We start from the raw sequence: 27,407 nt of genomic DNA, 5'->3' as shown, positions 1-27,407 counted from the left end.
GGGACGACTCCCAACTGAGATCAGAAAGGGGAAAAGTGTGGTGGGTGATGGGGTGGAGAGCAGGGAAGAGTTTGTGTCAGGTTGATTTGTGTTACCTGGGGGACATCTAGGTCCAGAGAGATGTTACCATGTGGGTCTGAGCTCAGGACTGAGAAGGGACAATTCCTATAGTGGTCGGTGTCTGTGAAGGAAGGTTAGAGGCATATTTCGCAGGATGCCCTGAGAGGCTTATCTCCTGGTTTCTGTACCAGGTAGAAATGGCTCCCTCAGAACCTGAGAAACCCTTCAACTTCTATTGTTCTTGGACTCGGAATTAGACCGTCATCAAAGCAGAGATGTGTTGGCTCCCTCCCTTCTCTGGCACTGGTTTTGGTCTCCAGACTCCAGCACTCTGGGGGCTGATTTGCTCCCCACTTAGGGCTGGGGCTCTAGTGGCCATGCTATTTGGTGGGAGTTGGCAGAGTTGCTGGCTGCCGGGCCAGGAGAATCTTGGGACAGAGCTAAGCTCTTCTTTACTGTCCCTACGCTGTACATTCTGGGGCTCAGGCCCAGGGTTACCGTCCCCATTGTTCCTCTGGCCTGGCTATCCTCTGGACTCCCCAGAATTGATCTGGCAAGCTCCAGTCCCCACCTCTCCTTAGGGGAGGTAGAAGGCCCAGGAGGCCTTAGGTCAAGTCTCTGAACTGTACATCACTATCCAATCTCATGGGGCAGGAAGGGAGATCCCAGGAGGCCAGATAAATGACTCTCCACTCCCTCCACATATGCCCTTATCTCTCCTACCAGCTGGGGAGGAAATTGCTTTGAGCTAGTTTCTGCCAGGCACACAGCCCAGCCAAGGGCTCCACTCAACCCCTGGGATTGGATTGGGGTTTCCCAGCTGGCCTCGGCATCCTGTCTCCAGGTCCTTTCCAACCCGTCCCAGCCCTAGGACTTCTCCCAGCCTTAGTTTGTCCTGGAACAGCAGTATGAAGACCCTTTGAGGCCTGGGGTCTATAGGAGAGCTGGGGAGGGAAGTATATAGTTTATATTAAGTATATATCTCCTCTTCAAGTCCTTATTTGAATCTCTTTCCTTCTTTGGGTCTCAGTTTCCCCAACTGTCAGGGAAGTGCTGGTGTCTGAGGCTATGGCTCCCTGAGGCTTAGTCCCCAGCTCGCATTTCTCTTGGTAAAAATGGTGTTAGCTGATCCTGAGCACATGGTTGTGGCTGATGGGGCCTAAAGGAGGAAGCTCCAGGGGCAGGGGCCATGGGGAGTCTGCTTCTCCCAGACTGGGAAAGCTTTCCAAAGATGAAGCTGTGGAGTGGTGAGGCTCCTGACCCTCAGGTTCAGCTATCTTCCTGAGCTAGTCCCAGCGCTACAGCCCAGGAGATTTCCCAAGTGTTGGTGGCAGGAGGATGGAGTGTTCAGGGCAGGTGCAAGCCACCCTCACAGGGGATGCAGCCTCTGCCTCCATCCTAGGCGATCTAGGTCAGCAGCCTCCTTCCCAAGCCTCTCCCAGCCAGCCTTTTCCCTCCCTCTGAGGTGTGAGCTTGTTACAGGCATGCAGGCTATTGTTAGAAACCTTGGTTGCCCCCCTTCAGATGTTCCCCTGCAGGGCCCAGCACTCCAGTGACCCATCCCAGAAGCCTCTTCTCTCCCTCAGCAACCTAGAACGGCAGAAAGAGGGCTGTAGGCTGTGTGGCCTCTGACAAGTCCCTCCCTCTGAGGGCCTTGAGTTCTCCATCTCTCTGACTTGAGTGGTAGGGGATAACACAGAGGAGTGGTCATGGGAGCCGGAGATGGCCCACTCTGCTGGCCCTAGCAAGGGACCCAGTGTGACTCTCAGTCCAGGTACTACAGGGTGTGCTCAGGATACCCTTGCCTGGCCACCCTCTCAGGCTTGGATTGCTGCCCTCCATGCAGGAACACTTGTTCCTGAGACCTAGGTAGACGTGTGTTCTTTTCCTTAAAGAGCAAATGAGTCTCTGGGAGGGAACTCAATCAGGTCCCAAGAAGAGATCTTGATGGAAACTCATGGCAACCTGAATGGTGATTTCTGGGGTCCCCCAGGACTGAGAAAGCAACTCTGTTTGAAGGGCTGAGAAAGAGGGTGAAAGAAAATAACTAACAGAGTACCTACTATGCAGAGTAGCACTGTGTACCACCCGGGGACATTATTACACCTGGCCCCCAAGACAGCCCTGAGAACTGACACTTACTGACCCATTCCACAGATAATGAGGCTCTGAGGGGAAAGACATTTGCCCAAGGTGAAAGACATGTTGCGATGTCCTGCACTGCAGATGACAAACTGCAGGAGTGGGAGTGAGCCATGCCAGGTGGGCAAAGTGTGAGCTGCCCAGACCTTGCCTGGCAAGGCCTGTGGTAGCCTGGAAATGAAGGTGCTCAACCCCCACAGTCAAAACCAACATCATAAAAGGGGGTTTTAATGAAAATAAAGAGCAAGGCAAATATTTGCACAGTACAGCTGAGTGGCACGTGGGCTGTGGCCCTAGCCCATGGGACATACGAGTATCAGGCAGCTTCTCCCAGCAACATCCTGTCTTGTTCTCAGCAACCAAATCGTGGGACTAGTGCTGGGGTGGGTGAGTATACTCCTAGCCTGAATGGATGTGCCCCCGACCCACAATTCCCAGGAGGCTCAACTCTGACCTTGATGGTACGCTGGCTTTGCAGTGTTTGGGAACCAGTTGCAGTGTCCTCCCCCACCCCACAGCCTCCCCACATCTGACTCCTCCTTCCTTCCCACCAGGCACTGCCACCACATGCTCTGTGTGGGACGCACCAGTCTACCCTTTTTTATTTCCACTGTATACACTGGCGGGAGCCCTGTTCACCACCAGCCCCATCACTGTCATTGTCACCTTCACCTTCGTCATTAAGCACTTCTCAGTTCCTGAGACCCTGCCACGTGCTCTGTGGCATTTTCATTGCTGAGATCACAATAGGGCAAAATTAGACAAAGACTTGATCTTGGAAGGTTAGTTATGAAGAAAAGAAAAACATAAGTGATGCGAAAGAGGGCCCTGCGTGAACACATGCCAACCCCGATGCCTTAGGACCCAGAGCGATTTATAGAAAGGAGCAGTATGTATGGACTGTGACAGGCTGGGGCACTTTGTAGACATGGCTGGAGGCTTCCTGTAGCTCCTCTATGTCCCCTTCATTCATTTAAGCATACATGCATATATTCAGACAATCAGCAGATGTTTCTCATGCCCCTGTGCTAAGCATGGAGGAATGCAGAAGTGAAAAATACAGAAAAGAGCCCTGCCTTGTGGAGCTGTATGACAGTAAGTAAATGTCACTTTAGATAGTGAGAATTCCACGGAGGAAATAAATGAGGGCAAAGAGTCATAATGAGGGTGGGAGGTGAGGGCCATTGGCTACTTCACATAGAGGGGTCAGGAAGGCCTCTCCAGGGAAGCAGTCAAGACAGGAGGATGAGGAGGAGCTGGAGGAAAGACGATGGACTAGCAAGCCCCATACTGAGCCCCGAGGCTGGCCCATTCAAGGACCTGAGGGAAGGCCAGTGTGGCAGAAGGTGGAAGGCCTTGGGCTGAGGGTGGGATGTGGGTTAGGCAGATAGTCAGGGGCCAGGACACTGAGGCCACAGTTAGCAGAGAGAGTGCACTCTGAGGTGCAAAGGGAAGTCACTGGAAGTTTTGAAGTGGAAGAGTGACAAGATCTGATTGAGGTCTCGAAGAGCTCTGTTTCTTGGTTGAGAATGGATTAGAGGTTCAGGGAGCCTCATCGGGAGGTTGGGGCAGTCATCTGGAGTGTTTGGAATAGGGTCTTACTGGGATTGCAGTAAAGTGTATTATTTGAGGATGTCTTCATGGGAAGTGGGGCTCAAAGGAACTAGATTGGTGTTGGATTGGGTATGGGGCTGGGGTGAGAGAATGGGAGGAATCAGGCTGGCTGTTGGGTTTTTGTTGCTCAGCTACATGAAGAGTGATGCCAGTTGTGAGCTGGGAGGAACAGTTTGGGATGGATCCATATGGAGATAGACAAGGGAGACAGCTGAACAGATGAGCCCATCTGTCACTCTTGTCTACCTGTGTGTCTTGGGCATAACAGAAACAAGGAAATGGGATATCTCAGGGATTGGAGAGAGAACAACAGGAAGGCCTCAGGTAAGGAAGATCATCATTCCTTGTGGTGGAGGCAGAACAGCAGCATCCTGGGGATCCCCTTATCCAGTGAGGCTCCCTACAGGGTTTGCATAGAGATACCCCAGACTGATACCCTCCACAGCCAGGGAAATCCTCAGCTATGTCTGTGTCTGTGTCTGTGGCTGCAGGACCTGTGGGCAGCTGTGCAGGACAGCAACACCTGGAAGGGGGTTGCTGAGAGCCTGGCCAGTCTGCTGCGTAGCCCACTGCACCCTGCGTATCTGTCTCTCATGCTGAGTTCCTACCCACTCCTTCTCATGTTGCTCTCCTGGGTGTGACTGACTTCCCAAAACAACACTCTGAGCTCTGAGTGAGCAGGGGCACTTTCTTCCCTGCCCCCCACAGGGAGGGAGAGTTATTGGGTACTGACACAGGCTGACCTTTTGCAGATTGTGGAGTAGATGTTTGGGTCATTCCGAGGGTACTGCCCTGAGACCCAGGGAAGAAGGGCCCTGTTGGGCTCATAGTCTGGGGGCTCTCTGAAACTCTTTCTAGATCAGACTGGGGTACCTGGGACCTAGCATTCCTGACACAAACAGCCAGAAGTCTGCTTCCTGGGCCTGTGTAGGCCCCTACTCAGGTCCCTGCTCATGTACACTCCCCTGACCCTTCACAGGAAGCTGTCGGTAGTGGTGGCATGGATGGAGCTTGGTTGTGGCCTGAGGTTCCTCGCTGTGGAACAGAGTCAGAGAAGACAGGTGGCCCATGTTCTGGTGTGGTTTTCTGAAGTTCTAGTTTAGAGCTGGGCCCTCCAGGGTGTTATGATGGTGTATTCTGTCAAGGTAGGACCACAGAATGTTTCCTTTAACAGTTTTTCAGCCTGATTTACAACTTGAAATACGTAAGCTTGTAGTTTGTAGAACAATTTGTCCCCTTGTCTAGACACTCCAGTATCAGGGGTAGGCATATATCTATGGAGCTAGGCATATAGCTCAGGAGCTAGGTACTCAGTCCAGTGAGTCCAAGAGGTTGCTGTCCTGCCCCCTGCTGACCACTGTCTCTGCAGCCCGTGTCATTGGCTCTCAACCGAGAGTTGAAATATCTAGGTTCTGTCTCTTTGGGCCTCAGTTTCCCCTTCTGAAATGGATTTCAACTAAGTCTCTGTGACATTCGACAGTCCATGATTTTGACCTAATGCCTCTGTCTAAGAGGGGTGTCTCTGCCTGGGAACAGTATGGAGGGACCAGAACTGGATGGCTGGAGGCACCCCTACAAAGTCTCCCAGGCCAGAAGCAAGGCTAGAACTTCCACAGACCTTCCTCAAGATGTCTCTTCACCTCTCCATCCCCTGACTACCCTGTCACCACGACTTCTGCCATGCATGAGTCCCTATCATATACTAGTGTGGCACTTTTGGGAGGATGAAGGTGAGTCAGGGATGAATCCCCACTTGGATCCTGCCCTGCCACACTACAGCCTCCCACTCGGTACTACCAGTGGAAAAGGGCAGGTGCAGTGGGCTGGGCTTGTGAGCGTGCTTCTCATACTTCTTCACTGAAGTATAAGGAAACGCATATTGCTAATACATATTAACTAATCATAAAGGTTAATTATTAATAACAACTTATCAGTTCATAATGGCTTATAATTTATTGAATACTTCTATACTCAGTACTAAGTACTTTATATGTATAATTTAATCCTTTTGACAACTCACTCAGTTAAGGATTTTATCATCATTTTGCAGATGACAAAATATGATCAGAGAGGTTTGGGGACGTTCTCAAGGTCATGTAGCTAGGAGTTGTATCAGAACTGGGACTAGGATCATCTGTCTGAACATGGAACCTGTGGGCCTGTGCAGCTCTATCTACAGTTCCATGGCTGGCTTTGGCAGAGCCCACTGCTCCTGGGTGGATTCTGAGAGTTCAATGACAGATTTAGGAAAACATCACGCCCTGAGCTTGATTCCAGACCATGGTCCCTAAGGAACCCTCAGGATGACAGGCCAGAGAACTCTGGTGTATCAATGCCCTAGCCAAGCTGAAGAGGTGGGCTGCAAGGGGCTCCAGGGAGCCTCTTCCCACATGTCTTGGATGGTTGCACCTCCTGTGGGAGGTGCCCGTATCTGCATGGATGCCCAGAGCATCCCTCTAAGACCCACACCTGCAGCGTGCCTCTTCTAGTGCCCTCCCTCCCTGGCCCCAGCCTGATCTCCTGCTGAGCAGGTGCTCTGCATTGAAAGTGGAGACAGTGCCCACAGCTGCTCAGGATCTGGCCAGGAGGGGGTCACCACTCCTCCTGTCCTCTCACCTAACTCTGCCAACATCTCCACCTCTGCTGGCAGATCTTCCACATGACCTACGACCTGGCCAGCGCCGTGGTGCGCATTGTGAACCTCATCGGCATGATGCTCCTGCTCTGCCACTGGGACGGCTGCCTGCAGTTCCTGGTGCCCATGCTGCAGGACTTTCCCGACGACTGCTGGGTGTCCATCAACCACATGGTGGTGAGTGCACCCAGGAGGCCCTCGCTCTGGGCTGGGGGTTGGGGGTTCCTTCTCCAGAGGTCCAAATGATAGAGAGGATTGACAGCTCAGAACTCCTGAATCCCGGCACGTGACTGCCCGAAGGGCACATGTCTGTATTCATTCCAGGCCGAGCTTTGCCCAGTCCAGGAATCCGCTCCCAGGGCTCTCGGCTGAGGGCTGTTACCACCACCTTCTTATAGTCTCACCTGTTGCGGGGAGCCCTGATATTTGGCCTAATTTTACCCAAGGAGACTAAACCTAGGTGACCTCCTGTTCTATCAGTGTGACAAAGCTGGGCTGAAGGTTCCCACCCTCTTACTTCTGGCCCCTAGAAGCTGAGCCCGGGAAAACAGAAGCCTGCAAGGGCATTATTTGTGTCACACATGTACCACCAGATTTTACAGTGTGACTTTCTGCTCCAGGGGCAGAGCTGGGCTGTCACCGTTCCCCAATGGATACATGGGTGGCATCTTGAGCACAGAGGGCAGAGAGGACAGAGCCTGCCCCCTCCTCTAGCCTTGTGGGTGGGTGAGAGAAGTTGGACTTGGGGCCTTGGAAGCCCTAGGGGAGAGTCCCCCAGCCCTGCTGTGCATGGGAAGGGCTCCTGCAGGGCGGGGACCCGTACCTGTGAGCCCTTCTCTGGCTCTGCTGAGCTCCTGCTTCCCTATACTCCCTCCCAGATTGTTTGGTTTGGCCTGAAAGCAGATCCCCAGGGCACCAGTGGAGGAAAAATTGGCTTTGAAAGAGGTGAAAGAGACCCTGAGGCATCTTTCAGCATCAAATAGGCCTTTACAAAACAGCTTTTTGATGAGCTAAGTGTAAATGAATTGGCCATATGGGTTGAATTTCCTGGTCCCCAGAGGCTCAGCAGTGAAGGCCAGCCAGAAGCCCAGACTAGAGCACCTAGGGGCTGCCCTTGTTCCCCAAGGCAGGTGGGGGGTGGATGACACATGACACAGGACACCCTTCTACCTCTGGAGACCAACTTTGTCCATCCTGCCCTCATCTGGATTGAGCCCCCAGGCCCCAGGAACAAGCCTGACTCCGTCTAGGATGGTCTGCATGACTGGAACATGGAGGCTCTGTGGCTCTATGCTTTACTTCTTTCAGGGACTTGGGACAGCCTGGTGCCTGCAGAAGTGCTTAGAGCTCTGTGAGTTGTGTCCTGGGTGGGTTTCTGCGTTGTTACTAACATCTCCACCTTGTGAGAGAGACACTGCGAGAGGGCTGTGGCTGGGGTTCTGGCAGCCCCCTTGTTTGGGGCAGGTTCCTCTGTGTGGAGACAAGCCCACACATGCACTAAATTTGTGATGGTCCCTCAGAGCCCAGTGTTCCCCCACCGAGCCTTCCCTGAGAAACTGACTGGCTTTGGAGACAAAAATAGCCAGGAGGGTTGGGGCTGCAGCTCAGTGGCAGAGTGCTTGCCTATCATGTGTGAGACACTGGGTTCGATCCTCAGCACCACTAAAGATAAATAAAATAAAGGTCCATCAATGACTTAAAAAAAAAATAGCCAGGAGCCTCGCTCCCTGCTTCCCTCCTCCTGCCCCACACACCGTGTTCCAGAGAGTCCACCTTTGGGGGCGGTGGGAAGAGAACTGGTGGCCACTGCCCTGTGGGTACTGGCCGGTGTTCTGTTGGAAGCCAGTTAGCTCGGCAGCTTTAATTTCTGCTCACCCAAAAGGAGGACAGTCTTCTAGAGCCATCCCCCCCAGGGAAAGCATATCGGTTTTATAATTGAGGTCAGTGGGGAAATGGGCTTCACTTGACAGCTGTTTAGGGGTGGGGGATGGAGTTATTTCAGCAAGGGAAGGACAGCAGGGTGGCTCAGCCCGGAGCCTGTTGCTACTCAACCAGGAGGCTCCAGGGCAACCCTCAGGGCTGAGGTCAGACCAAGGCTAGGCCAGCTCCCAGCCCTTTGATGGGTCTTCCAGTCTGACCCCTGCCCTCCACTGGAAGAGGATGGCCTAAACGGAGGATCCACTGACACCATAGTCTTGGCCTCTCTGCCACTCACCTAAAGCCTTCGTCTGTCAGCAAGATGGGAGCCTGGGGCTCAGCCACTGGGGAGGAGTTAGGTGGAGGGAGACAAGGCAGCAGGGAATGTCCGAGGTGCCAGTGAGATGGGCCTTCCCCCTCACTGGTCCACGCCCATTTATGTCTGTCCACAGAACAACTCGTGGGGGAAGCAGTACTCATATGCCCTCTTCAAGGCCATGAGCCACATGCTGTGCATTGGATATGGACGGCAGGCACCCGTGGGCATGTCTGACGTCTGGCTCACCATGCTCAGCATGATTGTGGGTGCCACCTGCTACGCCATGTTCATCGGCCACGCCACTGCTCTCATCCAGTCCCTGGACTCCTCCCGGCGCCAGTACCAGGAGAAGGTAGGTTGGAGAGCCACGTCCACCCAGGGCTCTCTCAGGAGGACCTGCCCACTGGTCCTTTGTATGAGGGAGCACATGTGGCCAGCCCCCAAATGTCTAGTGTGAGAGACAGAGCAGGGGTCACCTCCTGAATGAGAACTGCTTCACTCCCTGGATTTAAACTTATAAGTGTCTCACTATCTGTACCTTCCATGCCTTCCCTGTCCTGTAGCTGGGGGCCTGTCTGTCTGCACTGAGGCATCAGCGCTCTGGGTGTTGTTGAATCCAGTGGGTCTTTTGGGGCCTCATCTCGCTTGGCCTCCTGGTATTTGCAGACTCCTGCTCCTTCTTGGCCTTGCTTGGTTTCCATGACTGCGCGCTCTTGGCTTCCTCCTATCTCTCTGACCAGTCCTACTTGCTCGCCTTTGCTGGCTTCTCTTCTCAGCCGTCACATGGTGGCTGGGCCCTAAGCTCTTTGATTCTCTGCCTCAGTTCCTAGGTGTTCCCGTTCGAGCACCCCCACCCCCGCGTGCTCTGTGCCCATCAGTGGGGCCCAGTTATATAATCAGCTCTACCTCATTGTCAGCCCTGGAGTGTTCATTGGATGCCTCCCTGGATACCTCGACCTCATCACATCCAAAATCAGAACAACCTCCCCGGCCCCCTCCACTCCGAGCGGCCACTCTTCCCATATGTGTTCTCTATTAATGGACACGAGGAGCACAGATGCCCAGCCAGAAACCAGGAGCCATGCTTGCCATCTCTGTCACTAACACCCACCTCAAAGCTGTGTCTCCCTTCTCTTCCTCCCAGCCGGCCTCTGTCCACCCTCACTGCCAGCTTCTGCCTCTCCCCAGGTCACCACAGCAGCTTCAACCACAGCAGCTGAGCTGTGGCCTGGAGTCTGGTGGCCTTGGGTCTCCCCGAGCTTCTTCACTGATGAGTTCTAGGAGCATGGGCAGGTTACCTCTCATCGGGTTAAGCCCTGACCTTTATCACCTGATTGGTGGACTCCGACTGTATGATGGGAGAGTATGTGGAGTGCTGTCCTAGGGTTTGTGAGGAGTAATGCAAGTCAAACCCGCAGCACCGCATTCGCACAGAGCACAGAGCAGGCCATTCAATATTCATTAGCTAAGCAGGCTCCTCTCTGCCCTCTGTTCTACTCATCACACGGTATTTTAAAAATATATCAGTCTGATTGTATTGTTCCTCTGACTGCTGTCTCCTGGTGGGGTGACCGTCAGATGGCAGCCATTCAGATGTGGAGGCCCAGGTCCTGTGACACTAAGAGGAGAGCTTGGGAGAGCCTGCAGAGCTGGGGTGGGTAGGAGAGCTCACTCCGGGGAGGCAGAAGAAGGTGGAAGAGAATTCTAGGTCAGTCGTCAGGGTGCGCATGAGCAAAGGTGAGTGGCAGGATGGTAAAGAAATGGGTCTGGTTAGAACAGAGGGTTCTGGGTTGAGAATTCGTGGGCTAGGGGGGAGGGGAGGTACAACAGGAATCAGGTGATAAAGGTCAGGGCTTAACCCAGGTCCAGTTAAGGATTAATCTCAGGCCACCATCAGGGCCTAGCCTGTGACCAGGGTTGGGCTCAGTATGTGACAACGTCAGGCTCGATGTGTGGTTAGGGTTGGAACTCAGTCTGAGATGAGGTTGGAAGTTCTTTCTGGGACCAGAATCAGGGATTGATTTAGAAAATGCATCAGGGTTTATAAGTAGGGCCAGCGTCAAGCTGCATTGTGACTTCCCATTTGAGACTTTTTCCTAGGCTAATAGCTCTCTGAGTTTTCCTGATTCACCCATGAATCTCTCTTAAATGTCTTCCCTGCCCACTATCCCCCTGGATCACTTCACCAACCTTTAGTTTCCTGCCCACTGTTCCCTCCTCTCTGTTCACTGTAGGGGGAGTCTCTACAACACAGCTCCAAAAGTGCCAGCTGCCTGTGCCCCCACAGCCAGACAGGAAGTCACTCCCCCACTGGGGCTTTGTACAACTTAGAGAGACATCTTAGGGCAGGTCGACTGGAAGAGCTTGGAGAACATCACCCCTTGGTCTTCAGTTGCCCATTGATATCTCTGTGGAACACTAATATTTGAGAACCGGCTCCCCTTTTCTGATTGTTCCTTGGGCTGCTGGGACTAACCTTCCTTCCCAGGTGGGAAAAATCTGTGTTAGTGCCTAATCAATACCTCCTGTCTTCTACTCTTGAGGACTCCACCCTCCACCCAAAATGCAGGGGCAGTTGGAGCAAGGTTCACCTGGCACTTCCAGGAGGGGCAGGATCATTCCTTATTTGGTTCAAGCCCCAGGGACTTAGGTTCACAAAGCTCTTGCACCTGAACTTCTGTTTGAAGGTCCTGCTCCACCTTGTGTTTCCCTTGGGCTGGAGCTACTGAGGCCACCATTACAGACATACCCTAAAAAGGGCCAGGCCTCCTTGCCTCTGCCTCTAGCCCTTCTGACCTGCTGCAGTCCTGTCCTGATGACTGTGCCCATTTGTCACTACTGGCAGGAGACAGCTCCTCCTCTTCCAGAGTCAGTGTCTTGTTTGTACTGTAGAAATGACAGACATTCAGAAGAAACTTGATTACCCTTCTGGGCAGTTGGTATCCTGTAACTGGACGTTGGACAGTCCCTGTCCCCCCCCCCCCCGCCCCTTCTCCACATCTCTATAGTATGGAACACAAGAACAGACACCAAGGGAGCCCCTTCTCCCATGCCCCATGCACTCCAAGAGATGGAGTCAGGGCCATTGTTTTGGGCACAAGCATAGTCATACCCACACCAAGGACATTTAATCTCAAGGAACCAGGGTTGACCAGAAAAGCCCCCAGGATTAGAGCCCGGCTCTGGTCATCAGCTGGGGGTGCCTGGAGGTGACACCCATCTCTTTCCCCCATCCTCAGTATAAGCAGGTGGAGCAGTACATGTCCTTCCACAAGCTCCCGCCCGACACCCGGCAGCGCATCCATGACTACTATGAGCACCGCTACCAGGGCAAGATGTTCGATGAAGAGAGCATCCTGGGCGAGCTGAGTGAGCCACTGCGGGAGGTGAGCTTGCAGGTGGCCTGGGCAGTGGGGGGAGCCCTGCCTTGCTGGCAGGCATCGCCCCTCACCTCCTTCTTCCTGTGTCCCAATCTGTGCAGGAGATCATCAACTTTAACTGCCGGAAACTGGTAGCCTCTATGCCACTGTTTGCCAACGCAGACCCCAACTTTGTGACCTCCATGCTGACCAAGCTCCGCTTTGAGGTCTTCCAGCCAGGGGATTATATCATCCGTGAGGGCACCATTGGCAAGAAGATGTACTTCATCCAGCATGGCGTGGTCAGTGTGCTCACCAAGGGCAACAAGGAGACCAAGCTGGCTGATGGCTCCTATTTTGGAGGTGAGGTGTCCACGGGGGTCTGGGGTAGCAGGGGCCACTAGGGAATAGGCTGGAGAGACTCTGGAGGACAGAGGCACTGTCATGGCCTCAGCCTGGAGGTGGGTGTCTCTGAACCCAGTATAGAGGTGTCTTAGTCCATTTGGGCTGACAAAGCACTACAACCTGGTGGCTTAAGAAGAACAGAAATTTATTTCTTACAGCTCCAGAAGCTGGAGTGTGAGGCCAGGGTGCTAGCATGGTCAGGTTTTGGTAAGGGGCCTCTTCCTGGTTGCAGACTGCTGCCATTTCTACTTCCTCACAGGGTGGAAAGAGTGTACTCTCTCTCTCTCTGGCTTCTTATAAAAACATCAGTACCATTTATGAGGACTCCTCTCTCATGACCTGGTCACTTCCAAAGCCCCACCTCCAGATACCATCACATTGAGATTAGGGTTTCAGCCTGGGGATTGTGGGATGACACAGATGATCAGCCCTTGCAGGGGATGATCCCAGAGATGGTAAACAATCTCACATCCATTTGGTGGAGGGACTGTCATCCGGTTATGATCACAGCCTGGGGTGGGGTCTTGTGAGCCTGTGAGGCTTCTGCACCAAGCAGTGGGGGACCAAAGTCAGAGCAGGGCAGCCCCCACCCCCACCATGGCCTGGGAGGCTGTGCACACCCCACCCTGATTCCTGATATCCTGGCAGAGATCTGCTTGCTGACCCGGGGCCGGCGTACAGCCAGTGTGAGGGCCGACACCTACTGCCGCCTCTACTCACTGAGTGTGGACAACTTCAATGAGGTGCTGGAGGAGTACCCCATGATGCGGAGGGCCTTCGAGACTGTGGCGTTGGACCGCTTGGACCGTATTGGTGAGGGGACGGGCAGGAGGGTGGGAGGGCAGGTTCCCTCCTGCAACCTTGCCACCTTTCTGCTCTGGCCTGAGCGCTTGCTCTTGCACTATGCCCTAGGCAAGAAGAACTCCATCCTCCTGCACAAGGTCCAGCATGACCTCAACTCGGGCGTCTTCAACTACCAGGAGAATGAGATCATCCAGCAGATCGTGCAACATGACCGTGAAATGGCCCACTGTGCGCACCGTGTCCAGGCCGGCGCCTCTGCCACCCCAACCCCCACGCCTGTCATCTGGACCCCGCTGATCCAGGCGCCACTGCAGGCTGCCGCTGCCACCACTTCTGTGGCCATAGCTCTCACCCACCACCCTCGCCTGCCTGCTGCCATCTTCCGTCCTCCCCCAGGACCCGGGCTGGGCAACCTCGGGGCTGGGCAGACGCCAAGGCACCTGAAGCGCCTGCAGTCCCTGATCCCTTCTGCTCTGGGCTCCGCCTCACCTGCCAGCAGCCCATCCCAGGTGGACACGCCATCTTCATCTTCCTTCCACATCCAACAGCTGGCTGGATTCTCTGCACCCGCTGGACTGAGCCCTCTCCTGCCCTCGTCCAGCTCGTCCCCTCCGCCAGGGGCCTGTGGCTCCCCACCAGCCCCCACACCATCCACTGCTGCTGCCGCCTCCACCACGGCCGGGTTTGGCCACTTCCACAAGGCTCTGGGTGGCTCCCTGTCTTCGTCCGACTCCCCGCTGCTCACCCCACTGCAGTCAGGGGCCCGTTCCCCGCAAGCTGCCCAGCCACCACCCCCACTGCCGGGGGCCCGGGGAGGCCTGGGACTCCTGGAGCACTTCCTGCCTCCTCCTCCCTCATCCAGGTCCCCGTCATCTAGCCCTGGGCAGCTGGGCCAGCCTCCCGGGGATTTGTCCCCAGGTCTGGCCACTGGCCCACCAAGTACACCAGAGACACCCCCACGGCAGCCCGAGAGGCCATCTTTCATGGCAGGGGCCTCTGGAGGGGCTTCCCCTGTAGCCTTTACCCCCCGAGGAGGTCTTAGCCCCCCTGGCCAGAGCCCAGGCCCCCCAAGAACTTTCCCAAGTGCCCCACCCCGGGCCTCTGGCTCCCATGGTTCCCTGCTGCTGCCACCCGCCTCCAGTCCCCCACCACCCCAGGTTCCTCAGCGCAGGGGCACACCACCCCTCACCCCAGGCCGCCTCACCCAGGACCTCAAGCTTATCTCAGCCTCTCAGCCAGCCCTCCCCCAGGATGGGGCACAGACTCTCCGCAGAGCGTCCCCGCACTCCTCAGGGGAGTCTGTGGCTGCCTTCCCGCTCTTCCCCAGGGCCGGGGGCAGCAGCGGGGGAAGCGGAAGCAGTGGAGGCCTTGGTCCTCCTGGGAGGCCACATGGTGCCGTCCCTGGCCAGCATGTCACTCTGCCTCGGAAGACATCCTCAGGTTCTTTGCCACCCCCTCTTTCATTGTTTGGGGCAAGAGCCACCTCTTCTGGGGGCCCCCCTCTGACTGCTGCACCCCAGAGGGAACCTGGGGCCAGGTCTGAGCCTGTGCGCTCCAAACTGCCGTCTAATCTATGAGCCGGGCCCCTCCCTCCCTCTCTTTTTTTCCTCCCTTCTTTTCTTCCTTCAGGTTTAACTGTGATTAGGAGATATACCAATAACAATAATAATTATCATTTAAAAAAAATCCCCCACACACACCCCAGAAAAACAAAAGACAGCAGAAAATAACCAGGTATTCTTAGAGCTATAGATTTTTGGTCACTTGCTTTTATAGACTATTTTAATACTCAGCACTAGAGGGAATGAGGGAGGGAGGGGGAGGGAGCGGGAGGGGAGCAGCCAAGGCCCAAAGGCAAAAGCCAGAGGAAGGCAGGTGGGTTCTCTGGGGTGGGGCAGGGATGGGGGTGACCCATGTCTGGGGTTCCTAGAGCAGACCTGTCATTGTACTCATTTTAGAACAAGAGCTACCATCAGCCCCTTGGCTGTGAACTTGGAGCCCCACTCTGTTGGGGGTCGTCATATTCCCCCAGGAAGGGGCTGTCCTTGGGTGTGTTCCTGGGGAGGCTCAGACACTTGAGTCCTTGGGAAAAATTGGGGCCGGGGCCCCAAGGGCCTTGCATTTTTTTCTACTGTTATCGTAGCAAGATATGTATATGAATATGTATATGTATATGTATGTAAGATGTGTATATGTATAGCTATGTAGCGCTCTGTAGAGCCATGTAGATAGCCACTCACATGTGTGCACACATGTGTGCAATCTAGTTTAACCCTATGTTGCCAGGACACCCAGGTCACCTTACATCCAGCAATCCGCCGTGGCCCACAGGCTGGGCACCGCGGGGTCTGGGGATGTACTCTCTCCAGTCCTCAGGGAAGAGGACCCCCAGGACCTCGCAGCAGACCCTTCTTTCCCCATCTCTGGGCCCAAATCCAGTCCTAGCCTGACCTCTCACCACTGGGAAGCAGAAGACTTGGGGCTGAACCTCGCCCTTCCCAGGGCCTCAAGCACACCGTCACCTCCGTGGCCCTCAGTGTTCCCAGCTAAACAAGGGAGGTGAGGGAACTTCTGTTTATTGAGTCTGCTCTGTGCCAAGCACTGGTTTTGCACTTTACACACATTAACTCCTTCAGTCTCACAAAGACCGTGAGGTGGTACTTTGATTCTCCCCATTTCACAGATGAGGAAAATGAGTTCTTGGTAATTTTTCCAGAATCATGTAAGCAGGAGCAGCAGGGCTGGGACTAATGAGATGTAGATCTGTGCCCACCCAAGGCCAGAGCCTATCAGAAAAGTGTGTTGTGAGGGGATGAGTTAGATGGCCCCAAGCCTGGTGCACAGGGAAGAGATCAGAGTCTGGCCATAATCAGGCTTGGGTTCTAATAGTAGCCCTGCCACTTAGCTTTGGGACCTTGGGCAAATTATCTGACCTTTCTGAATCTGTTACCTCATTTGTAAAATGAGAATGATTATGGTACTGCCTCACAAGGATCTATGAGAACCAGATAAGAAAAAGAACATACGTGAAATGCCCAGCCCAGCGCCTGGCATACAGCATAGTAGGTGCTCAATAAATCACGTTTCTTCTGCCCCCTCCTCATGTGCCCAGCCCATTACTCCAGCGAGCTGTGGTGAGAACCCAGAGAGCTTTGCCTGAGGACTCCAAATCTTAAAATCTCAGGACTCAGGAGGTGGCCAAGGGAGATGTGTGGACAGTGGTTGGCTTGGGCCAGGCCTTGAGATGTGGGAGGAATTGGAGAGAGGGAGGAAGGCAGGGGGCATGGAGTGGCAGGTGTGGGCCAGAGCACGCGGAGGGGCGATTACCAAGGCAGATGTGGAGCTGGGCTTCGGGAGGAGACTCACGAGCTACAGGGCAGAGGCAGGGCCTTGGATGGCAGGCCACGGGGCTGAGCTGTACTTGGTTCTGAAGGCAACTAGAGGCCACAAGCAGGTTCATGGGGACGGGCACAAAGTGAAAGCGGCTGAAGTATCCCGAGGCTCAACTGTCCTCTCCAATAGGACACTGGCAGAGCCAAGGGCAGAGGCAGGTGTGGCCATAAGACCTGCATGAGGACTGCTTGTCCACGCAGAGCTCTCCATGCTCCAAGCCAGAGGGTAGGCAAGATCAGGTTGCCCTGCGCTGTTCTGGGACAAGAGACAGGCTGAGTTAGTGGCCTGTAGATGGTGTCAGGGAACTGGAGGCAATAATCCAGGAGAGAAGGGGCCAAGGTCCTGGGATCCTAGGTGAAGACTAGCAACCGTTGGCCCGAGTTTCCACAGGGCTGGAAAAGCCTCTTAGGACCCAGAGAGTTCTTAGACCTGATAGGATCTAAGCTTCAACCTGAGTTCTACAAGCCCCCACCTTCTTGCACCCCAAGGAAGGCAGCTCAGAGGAAGCAGCAGGCCTGGAAGGGGCAGGAGTGGAGTTGGAGGGTCCAGGACACATGGGGTGAGGGGCCCCTTGAGGCCGGGGCCTGGCCTAGCCACCCTCTTCTTGACTCACACCACATTTTATAAACTCTGACCCAGGCTGGCCTCTCTGGGAAGACTGTAGAGAGGCCAGGTTGTCAGTGGGCCCTCCCATCCCTAATCCCCACAAGCAATTTTCAAATCTTCCACTTTTAAAACAGAAAACGGTAAATGCACCGTGTTGTATATTTTATTTAAATAAAAAAATTCCAGCAAATGCTGCCTTTTTCTAGGGGACAGGGTCGGGGTTGGGTGAGGTTAATGGGCAATCCTTGAGTCTCAGAAGCCCAGCTGTGCAGGGTTTGGGACACACATGGGCGTGTGTACAAACCTTCACTTTCAAGCCCATTGGGTCGAGCTCTGTGCACAGAGGTGTGCACGGGAGTATATAAGGCCCAACACAGGTGTGTACCTGCAGGTGGGTCATTAAGTCTGCATCTTTGCTACTGCAGGGGGAGGCAGAGCTGGGGGAAGTGTAGACCCTGACTCAGATCCTTCCTAACTGCCAAGACTCCAGGGTCCTAGGTGGTAGTAAAGATGCTAGAAGCTGAGAAGGGAGATTCCATCTTTGCCTGATTAGGCAGGGCCCTCAGAAGAGTTGGAGGGATGCTGGGAACCTGAGGTGGAAGGCTGGGGGGAAGGCATCATGGGGGTGGCTGAGGATGGGGGCACAGTGCTGGACCTCTGTGTGGCTCAGGCAGACTGGGTAGAAGGGCCAGAGCTGGGGCCCAGTTGGAAGGAGGTGTGGCACCGTCTTTCCCCCTCCAGTGCCAGTGGTGGTTGGGGGCTGCTGGGTCTGGTCCCCTCCACCAACCCTGCAGCAGACGGTCCCTACAGGCCCTCATACCTCACTGTGTGGGGAAGGCCTGAGGCTGGGAAAGCGGAGTCCCCGGGGCTCCCGGTGGTGCAGGGAGTGCCTTCTTGCCTGCAGGAGAAGGGGAAAGTCCTCCAGAAAGGGCAGGGATCCCGGTGACCAGCCATTCCCCATCATTGCTTGCTGAGGCCGTTTCCGTGGCAACCGGCCTGGGAGTCCCGTTACGTTGCTAAGGAGGCAGCTCAGCAGGGCCTGGCGTCCCCATGACAACTGCCCCCTGCGGCCAGGCAGTGGTGCTTCCTTTGGGACCGAAGGCACAACACAGGGACAGGCCCAGGTGCTGCCAGGCAATTTGTGCTTAGACAACTGCCGCCACCTCTGGGTGGCTGGCCTCGGGCTGGGGAAACCTTTTCAGCTGGACAGCCACTGTAGGAAGCCTGGGAGAGGGGGCTGTTCCTGGGGTTCACTGGGGATTCCAACCAAACTGCTAAGGCGGTGGCCACACCAGTCACTGTCTTCCCTGTTCCCTACTCCAGAAGGACTCTCAGTAAGTGCCTACTGCATTCTAGACCCTGAGTGTTTTCCTGTTACCTTATTCCATCCCCCCCAAAATCCTACAAGGTCAGAATGAGCCCTAATCACAGTGAGCCAAAGGACTCTGAGGCTCAGATGGGGCAGGAACTCATCTCACCCCTGTCAGCTAGAATGGAAGGAGCCAGGATGCACGCTCAGGGCCCTGAGACTCAAACCTTGCCCCTTCCTGCAGCATGGTAGGAGCTGTTGTCCTGGGAGAGTATTAAAAACAACAATGAAAATGACTTCAGTGCTAGTTTGCTTTCCCTTATCACCATATGCTGCCAATTCAAGACAACATCAGTGATAAGACACCCTCCCCACCAGGGCAGACAGCTCTCCCTCACCTTGAATTGCCACTGCCCACCCCCGTGTTTCAGCCCCCAGGGGCACCTGCTGTGTTCATGGTGGCCAGAAACGGTGGGAAGGCCTGAGACTTCCTTTCTGCCTCAGTGGGACTAAATCAGACTAGGAAATTTGCAAGAAAAATTTAAAAGATGTAATAAAATCCCTCCCCTTTCCCTTCCCAGCTGACACCCCTCTCTCATCTCAGACATCTTGAGAGTTGTCCCAACTTCCTGTCCTCATTTCCCTCCTTGGGCATCACTTCTTCCTCCCCTGCAATCTGGTTTCTGCCTCTCCCCGCTGCTGTTCCACCTGGAATGGCTCTGGACAAAGTCCCCATGGCCCACACAGTGGAATCCAGGGGCTGCTGACCTTGTTGACCAGACCCTCCCCAGCTTCAGGGTCCCTGTTGTCTCCTCACTGCCCCACCTTTCTGCTCAGCCTTAGCTTTAAGGGCTCCTCTTTCTTCCAAAAGGTTGGTGCTCCTCAGGCCTCTAGCCGTGACCCCTATCTTGTCACTCCGTACATGCTCCCAGGGCGACCTCACTCATGCCCATGGCTTCCCACTCAGAGGCAAAAGCCTCCCAGATTTCCCCTTCATCATAGGCCCCCAATCCTGCAGGGGCTGCTGCCACTTGGGCTGCTCACCCTCCTCTGAAGGAGCAGCCCTTTCACCCTCTTCTGAACATGCAGGTCCCAGTGCACCCAGAGTGTGTCCTCCCCAGCCACTGCCTGTTCACTTGGCTTCTTCAATTTCATTTCTCTTGAAGGTGGAATATGTCATGCATGCAGAAGAAGACATATCACACAAATAAGATATTAAAAGTAAAATAAACAGCCGTTTACCAACCACCCAGTTTAAGAAATAGAACATAAGGAGTACACCTAGAAGCATCTGTGAAGATGCCCAACTATTTTCTTCCTCTAAGGAAAACCATTCATCTGGGCTTTAATTGTGTCATCCCCTTACTTTTCATGATCCCTCCACTAGGGAAATAAATGTCTCTAAACAATGTTACACACCAAGGTGGGGGAGTGGGGATTGGAAGTTGTTTCCTTGAGGGGGAGGAGGATACTGATAGTAATATTGTTCAGCATTGCTGGTACATGGTGACAATAAAAATCAACTTACGCTTCAGTTAGTTTTATTATTGTTTTACATTTCTTTACAAAGAATGTATCTTTTTTATCATCTGCACTAGGGACTGGGTCATACCCACCCCGTGTTCATACACCACTCAATGCATTTGTGATTTTTAAGCTTTACATACATGATGCATCTATTCATAATTCTTTCTTTCTGTTCAATAGTATAATTTTGAGATCCTAATAATGCATGGAAGGTAGTTGATTCGTTTCCCTTGCTGTATAGCATTCCAGTCTGTGAATAGTCCACAATTTACATTTGTATTCTTCCAAAGAAGGGGGTGTCTGTCGATTCCAGTTCTCATCAATATCAACTTGGCTGCGGCAAGTGCTCTTGTTCATGGCTCCTGGTGAAGATGTGTATGGGGTCTCTGGACTCTATAGCTAGGGGTGGAATAAATGAATCAAAGGGTGAGTTAGTCTTCACTTTACAAGACAACACCAAGGGCTACAGCTGTAGCTCAGTGGTAGAGCTCCTGCCTTGCACGTGTGAGGCACTGAGTTTGATCCTCAGCACCACATAAAAATAAATAAATACAGATGTTGTGTTCCTCTACAACTAAAAAACAAAAATGATATTGCCAAGCTGTTTCAAGTATTCTAACCACTTATCCTCCCACCTGCAGGGCAGGGCAGTCACTCTTGCTCCATGTTTTTGGTCAATTACTAGAATCCTTTGCTAAATGTTCCAGTAGAAAAAGTCTCAGATTTCAACAATATGCCACAATAAAGGTTTGTTCCAGCTCAGACAAAGTCCAGTGTGGGCCAGGCTGACACTTTCTTTACTGATGTCAACTTAAAACAACAACAACAACAACAAAAACGTCCAGGTCTTAAAGATCCCCTGGGAGAAGAAGAGACCAATGGGAGAGATGTGGAATCTCTCTAGCAGGGACACATATCACTGCCTCGAATATTCCATTGTCAAGGGCCATAACATAGCTGCAATAACTGATATGAGGGGATCTGGAATATTTGCTGGGCATTAACTATCCTAGCCAATCCTTTCAATATGGTCTTTTAATTTTCTTCATCAAGTTTTGTATTAGATTGATTACCAGCTCCTTGTATGTTTGTTGCTGCTGCTAATTGTATTTCTTATCCAGCTATAATTTCTGTGTAACAAAATCTAACAATTTAAATGTACAGTTCAATGAGATTTGACAAAGAGACACACTCCTACAACCATCCCCAGTTAGGACATAGAATATTCCATTACTCCCCAGAACTTCCTCTGCAGTCTCCTCCTTTCAAACCTGACCCTGGGAAATCTGGGTTTTTGTCATCCAGGGTTTGCCATTTCTAAAATGTCATCTAGGTGGCATCACAAATTGTTGAGTCTGTGTCATTTGTTTCATTAGCCTTGTGCTGCTGTACTTGGTCAGTGCCACGTGCAACAATATTCTCCTGTATGGGATGGCAGGAGTCATTCACTCCTCCACTGATGAACGATGGGCTACTTCTGGCTTAGTTATTAAGAATAAAGTGCTGATGAACATTCATGTTTCAGTCTTCATGTGAGTGTAGATTTTCTTTTTCGAAAAAAATTTAAATTGACAAATACAAATTGTGTATGTTTATCATTTGCAGCATGAAGCTTTGAAATATGTGTGAGCAGTGAGATGGCTAAATCATTGTGTGTGTGTGTGTGTGTGTATGTGTGTGTTAAGTTCTACTCTTAGCAATTTTCAAGACTAATATAGGTTTTTGTTGATCTTAAAGACTTAAGAGCTGGGTATGGTGGTGCACACTTGTTAATCCTAGAGGACTGGGAGGCTGAGGCAGGAGAATTGTGAGTTGAAAGCCAGCCTCAGCAATTTAGTGAGACCCTGTCTCAAAATAAGAAATAAAAAAAGTGCTGGGGATGTGGGTTAGTGGTTAAGCACCCCTGGGTTCAATTCCCAGTACCCTCGCCCAGGAAAAAGACCTAGGAGTGGCACATAAGTATGTTTTTAATTATATTAAGCAACTGTCAGATGGGGTGTGATTGCACATACCTGTTATATCAGTGACTTAGTAGGCCGAGGCAGGTGGATTGCAAGTATGAGGTCTGCCTGAGCAAATAGGGAGGCCCTGTTCAATCCCTGGTTACTTCCCACAAAAAAGAGGTAAAAGAAAAAGCTCAGATTTCCTCTCCAAAGTTGAAGTACTGTCTCGCATCCCCATTAGCAGTTATATGATAGTGCTGGTCACTTCCTACCCTTAACGATGCTTGATGCTGTCAGTCTTTTTGATTTTTTACCATTCAAGAGAGTGTGTAATGTTAATTCCTGTTTTTAATTTACATTTTCATAATGACTAAAGATGCTGAGAATCTTTTTAGGTATTTATTTGCTATCATGCCTGTCCTTAGGTAAAGTGACTGTTCAAACCTTTCTTCATTTGTTTTTATTGAGTCATTTGTTTCCTTATTATTGAATCATAATACATTTAAGATACAAGTCCTTTAAAAGAGAGATGTTCTACAAATATTTTCTCCTAGTTTGTGGAATACCTTTTCATTTTCTTAACCATGTATTTCAGAGTGAACATTTTTACTTTCTCTTCCCAAGCATTTCTTCTTTTAAAACATTTTTATATTGGTACATACTAATTATATAGAATCCTGGTTTAATTGTGGTACATTCCTACGTTCATAGAACATAATATGATCCATTTCCCTCCTGGGGTAAGGAGGAGGGAGGGGACAGGTAGGTACCAGACCCTCTTTCTCTACCCCATGGTCTTCATTCTACTTTCATGAGATTCCGTTTTTTCTCATTTTTTCCCCTTCAGCTTTCACATGTGAGAGAAAACACAAGATACTTGTCTTCTGAGTCTGAATTATCTCACTTAATATAATATCCTCCAGTCCCATCCTTTGTCCTGCAATTGACGTAATTTTCTTCTTTATGGCTTTTTTTGTTTGTTTTGTTTTTGAAATGGTGTCTTACCTTGCCCCTCAGCTCTCCAGGAAGTGCTGAAAACTCCTTCCTTCCCCACATCACTTCATTCAGGTCTGCTAGCTGTCCATTAAATGTCTGTGCTCTGTCTAGGCAATGAATGCAGACTGTCTCCCTAATTTTGCATCCTTAGTGCCTGGCACACAGTAGATCCTCAGGAGTATCCCAAAGCAATAAATGACTCCCAGATTCTTGGGTGAGGAAGGCCCTTCCTCATGGACCAGTGCTAAGGGACTTTGACAAGTTCCTAATTCTTCCGGGGGAGCACACTTAGGAAGGTTTTGCAGAGGAGGTAAGGCTAAGCCGAGTCTAGGACGTGGACTATCTTCAGTGGGGAGGAACAGTCCTTCTCTCATGTCACCTGCCCACAAGATTTCTTTGGTTTCAGTTCCAGTTTTTCATGTTTCGTTTTGGCTGTCCTGGGGATTGAATCCAGGGGCACTCTACCCCCGAGCTATCACCCAGCCCTTTTTTATTTACTTATTTTTATTTTGAGTTGGTGTTTTGCAAAGTTTCTGAGTTACAGTCCTGTGCCACAGTGCCTGGCCAGTGTCCCCTCTGTGTGGTAATCTAGAATGTCCATCAGTGGGTTCTTCTGCCATTTCTAGGCAACTTTGCTTATGGGTGCCCAATCCATCATTTTTGTGTTCAAGAATAGATCCAGGTTCCTCCTGCATGGTATTGGGCAGGGGAGATATAGCTAATTTAAGTTAGAAAAGGCACCTGGGCAATTGTGTGGAAGGCTGAGGCAGGGGGTCCACCAAGGGCTTGCCTAAAAGACAAGGAGGAGGTGCTCTAGGGGACCCTTGAGAGCAAGAACTGGCAGGATTTGCTGAGCAATGTTTTGTGGTGTTAAGGGAAGAGCTTAGAACAGCTTCCAGATCTCCAATTTGGGAGACAGTAGAGCTGTCAGTGAGCACAGGCACCTAGCAACTAGGCAATGGGGCTCTGCTCCAGGACCTCCACCAGGGAGGATGTGACAGTGTAATATGATGACAACCCAGATACTAGATGCCTTGTTAAATCTGGATGAGGTTAACTGGAGCCCATGACAGGTCTTGTGCCCTCTCCTCCGCCCCCTAAATTTCTGTGGATTCTCAGTTTAGCTGGGTCTGGTCACTTTGGGCTCTGAGCTCCTGCTTGCAATCAACCAATTCTGTTTATGGCTTGTTTGCACATGCCAGACTCACGGTCCCTCTGCTGGGTGGGCCAGGGGCTCTTTTCTCCATCTGGGGTAGTGAACTACAGCTCATGAAATGCCTGTACATGAGGCAGGTGTTAAACAAGACTTGGGGAGTTGAAGGGAGTCTACCTCATAGAAGTGCCAACAGCATTAAGTCATCTTTCAGATCATCCCATTTAATAGATCTTTGGAAAGCCTCAAGGCCAGCCATTTCCTTCTGGAGGCACTTTCCCATGTGGCCCCAAATCCTGTTGCCACCTTGGGGATGGTACCAGATGCCCAACCTCCAACTGTTTTGGGAAATTCTAAACCTTTCTTCTCAAATGCAGCAAATGATCCTGCTAAACTTCTCTGAACTCGGCCCCTTTTCATTTCCCAGCTCCATGAAGCTCCTAGTTGAGTAGAAGGGTATCCTGACATGGATAAGGCCATCAGGCTGAAGGGTAACTGTGTCTTAATAACACTTAACACTGCATATGAAAAATTTCAAGTATTATCTTCCTCAACTACTATCTCCCACCTCTCCCCCAGCACCCCTGGTGCTCCCTGCTTTGATAGCTGGAACCCCAAGACCAAGAGTCTGGGACCTGCTGTCTGGGCTCCTTTTGTCTGTGTGGTCAGGGGTGGTCCCTCTCGGCTCCCTGCTTGTCTGTGTCCTGCCCATGCCCCCAAAGGCCATCTACTGGTGGCTTGTTTATTGCTGCCCTTGTTTCTCCTGATAGTGCTCTTCCCACCTGGCAGGAAGATGACTAAAATTGGGAAGGGCTGAAAACAGGGGTGGAGGGAGGTGTTTCTTCTTTGTATCCAGCCTTGCCCATGTCGCTCATCTGAGAACCAAGCTGCAGGACATCCTTGTCTTAGTTCCCAGCATCAAGGTAGTCTTGGCATCAACATTCTTAGGACTCCAAGAAAGGTCATTACCAGGCAGGTAGGTTATTGTTATCTTTGAGTTCATCCCAGCTTGTCAGAGGGTCCCTGTTGCTGACATGGGAGGGTCCTGGCATCAGAACACTAGGGACTGATAGAAATCCCTGGAAGGGCGGGGAGGGGGACAGGCTGGAAGACTTCCAACACACTCCAGCCACGAGTCCTTGGGACTCATCCAAGAGACGTGTATCAGCCATTGTCAGAAACTGCCTCAGCATTAGGTGTTCCAAAAGGAATGAGAAACTCTCTTGTCCCCAGAGCCCACAGGCTCTCCGACAGACCCATCACTGTAAAATGTGCCAAGAGCGCCACCTAGGGATGCAGAGGTGGCAGCGCAGACAGGCGCTGCGGTGGTTGCACAGGAGTGGCAGTGAAGAGGGCATCCATGTGCAAAGACGAATGGTCTCAGGAGCATCCTTGTGTGCTAGAGCAGTAGGTGCACCAGGAGGCAGGGCTCTAGACCTGGAGGCTGTGGCAGACAAGCAGATGCGGAGCTCGGGGAGATCAGACTTGGACACGGCTAATAGGGATGGTGGGACCTGGGTTTCCGTAAGTACAGGCTGGCAGCAGGGCAGGTGGACGTGGGGGCAGAGGCACGCTGTGCTCCCGACAGTCTGCACTCTGCTGCAAGCTCATGGATGGCAGTGAGCCTGTGGCGATTGTGGGCTCCACTATTTGTAGCCCAGAATTTAGGCCAACACAAGGAGTCTTGGAGTGAATGCAGCGAGAAGGTGAGGTAGCCTGGCAAAGGTCGCCTCCCTACAGACCTCTGCCCCTGGTGTCAGGCATCCAAGAATGGTGAGTCGGGTGTGGGAAGGGCAGCCCACTGTGGCACAGAATAAGCTGTGTGGTAGACACCTGACATGTATGTCACTTAGGGTTGCTGCTTAGGTGTCATTTGCCATTCCTGAGGCCTTGGTCCTTGCAGAACAGCAATAGCTGGGGAAAGGGCAAGGACAGGGACAAAACTCATCTTTGGGGCTGGTGGATGGTCAGACATCTCCTGGATTATAGGCTTTATAGTTGCAAGGGGAACAGGGAGGCCTATCAGAAGTTGGGGTACAGGGGGCCCCTGAATTAGGAAAATAACTATTTGACCAGACCACAGTTTGATTGGATTAAAAAAGTGTATTGGGTTTCCAATACTAAATAAAAACATGAAATTGTTTTTAAAAAGCCATAGAGTTTACAGCATCAATTACAGAAAAGGCCAAACAAATGTATACAGAACCCAGTCCAGCAGTCCTCCAGGACCCTCCAGCAGGCTGCAAGGCAACAGACACATTTGCTCCACATCCTCCTGAAGGAAACTGCTGAGCCGCAGCTCAACTAGGACACGACAAGACACACAATGGTTTAGTTTCAAAAACCACAGGAAAATGTAAGAAAATGTATTCAATTGTGAAAGGTGCAATACAGAATAGCTTTCCTTTTTCTTAACTTTAAAAAATCCCCCAACTTTGAACAGTTATTTCATTTAAAAATAGGTCCCTCCCCCACCCCGCCCTGATTCTGTGGCAGTATCCAGGTACCAAGGCCCTGAGGTAACAGAAGTGTCAGGGTTCATGGGAGGGAATGCCCTCAATACTGAGCATGTTCTTTGGGCAAAAGGTAAGACAGTTTTGGGGGAATCTAGCCCTCCTGGGGGCCAGAAAGCTCTCACTGCTCTCTTCAGGACCAGCTGAAATGCACTGGTTTCCTGAGTCCTGCCAGGCACTGTGCCGTGACAGCTCTGCGGCAGCAGGAGTTCCAGCACTGCACTTCTCATCGCCCCCCAAATCATAAATACGGAGTTTACGTTGTAGAAAAGCAAATGTGTAATAAGCTCTAAAAAAGGTAAAATAACCCATGATCAAAGGTCGGTGGCACACCTGTAACCTGTGGGGGCACTCATGAGGCCTGGGCAGGGCTCAGGGACCTGGAATAGGGGGCCGGAGCCCCACTGGTGGTCAGCAGGGGTTTTTTTTGGGGGGTTACTGGGGAGTGAACCCAGGAGTGCTTTACCACTGCCACATCCCCAGCCCTATTTATTGAGACAGGGTCCTGCTAAGTTGCCGAGGCTGGCCTCAAACTTGTGATCCTTCTGCTTTAGCCTAGGATGACAGGTGTGCACCACTGCACCTGGCTCTGAGCAGCTTTGTTGGCTACAGCACGCAAGCCCCAGCTGCCTTCTTCACTGCCTGGGGATTTGTTGGGGAGAAGATGCCCAAGGCTCAGTCATTACATATTCTTAATCTTTTCATTACATAT

The 27,407-nt window shown here is 52.0% G+C and overlaps 1 protein-coding gene across 1 annotated transcript in view; it reads left to right on the top strand.

Moving 5' to 3' along the window:
• Positions 1–14,832, top strand: part of Hcn4 (hyperpolarization activated cyclic nucleotide gated potassium channel 4) — a 38,351-nt gene extending 23,519 nt beyond the window's left edge. The window contains exons 3-8 of the mRNA XM_027926141.2: positions 6,467–6,628; positions 8,821–9,039; positions 11,927–12,073; positions 12,169–12,409; positions 13,100–13,264; positions 13,364–14,832. Coding sequence (XP_027781942.2) covers positions 6,467–6,628; positions 8,821–9,039; positions 11,927–12,073; positions 12,169–12,409; positions 13,100–13,264; positions 13,364–14,832 — 2,403 coding nt within the window. The remainder of the gene's footprint in view (positions 1–6,466; positions 6,629–8,820; positions 9,040–11,926; positions 12,074–12,168; positions 12,410–13,099; positions 13,265–13,363) is intronic.
• Positions 14,833–27,407: the final 12,575 nt, after the last annotated feature.

The sequence above is a fragment of the Marmota flaviventris genome, chromosome 2, assembly GCF_047511675.1.
Source record: "Marmota flaviventris isolate mMarFla1 chromosome 2, mMarFla1.hap1, whole genome shotgun sequence".
NCBI classification, from domain to species: domain Eukaryota; kingdom Metazoa; phylum Chordata; class Mammalia; order Rodentia; family Sciuridae; genus Marmota; species Marmota flaviventris.
This window is presented reverse-complemented; position numbering and strand designations above follow the sequence as displayed.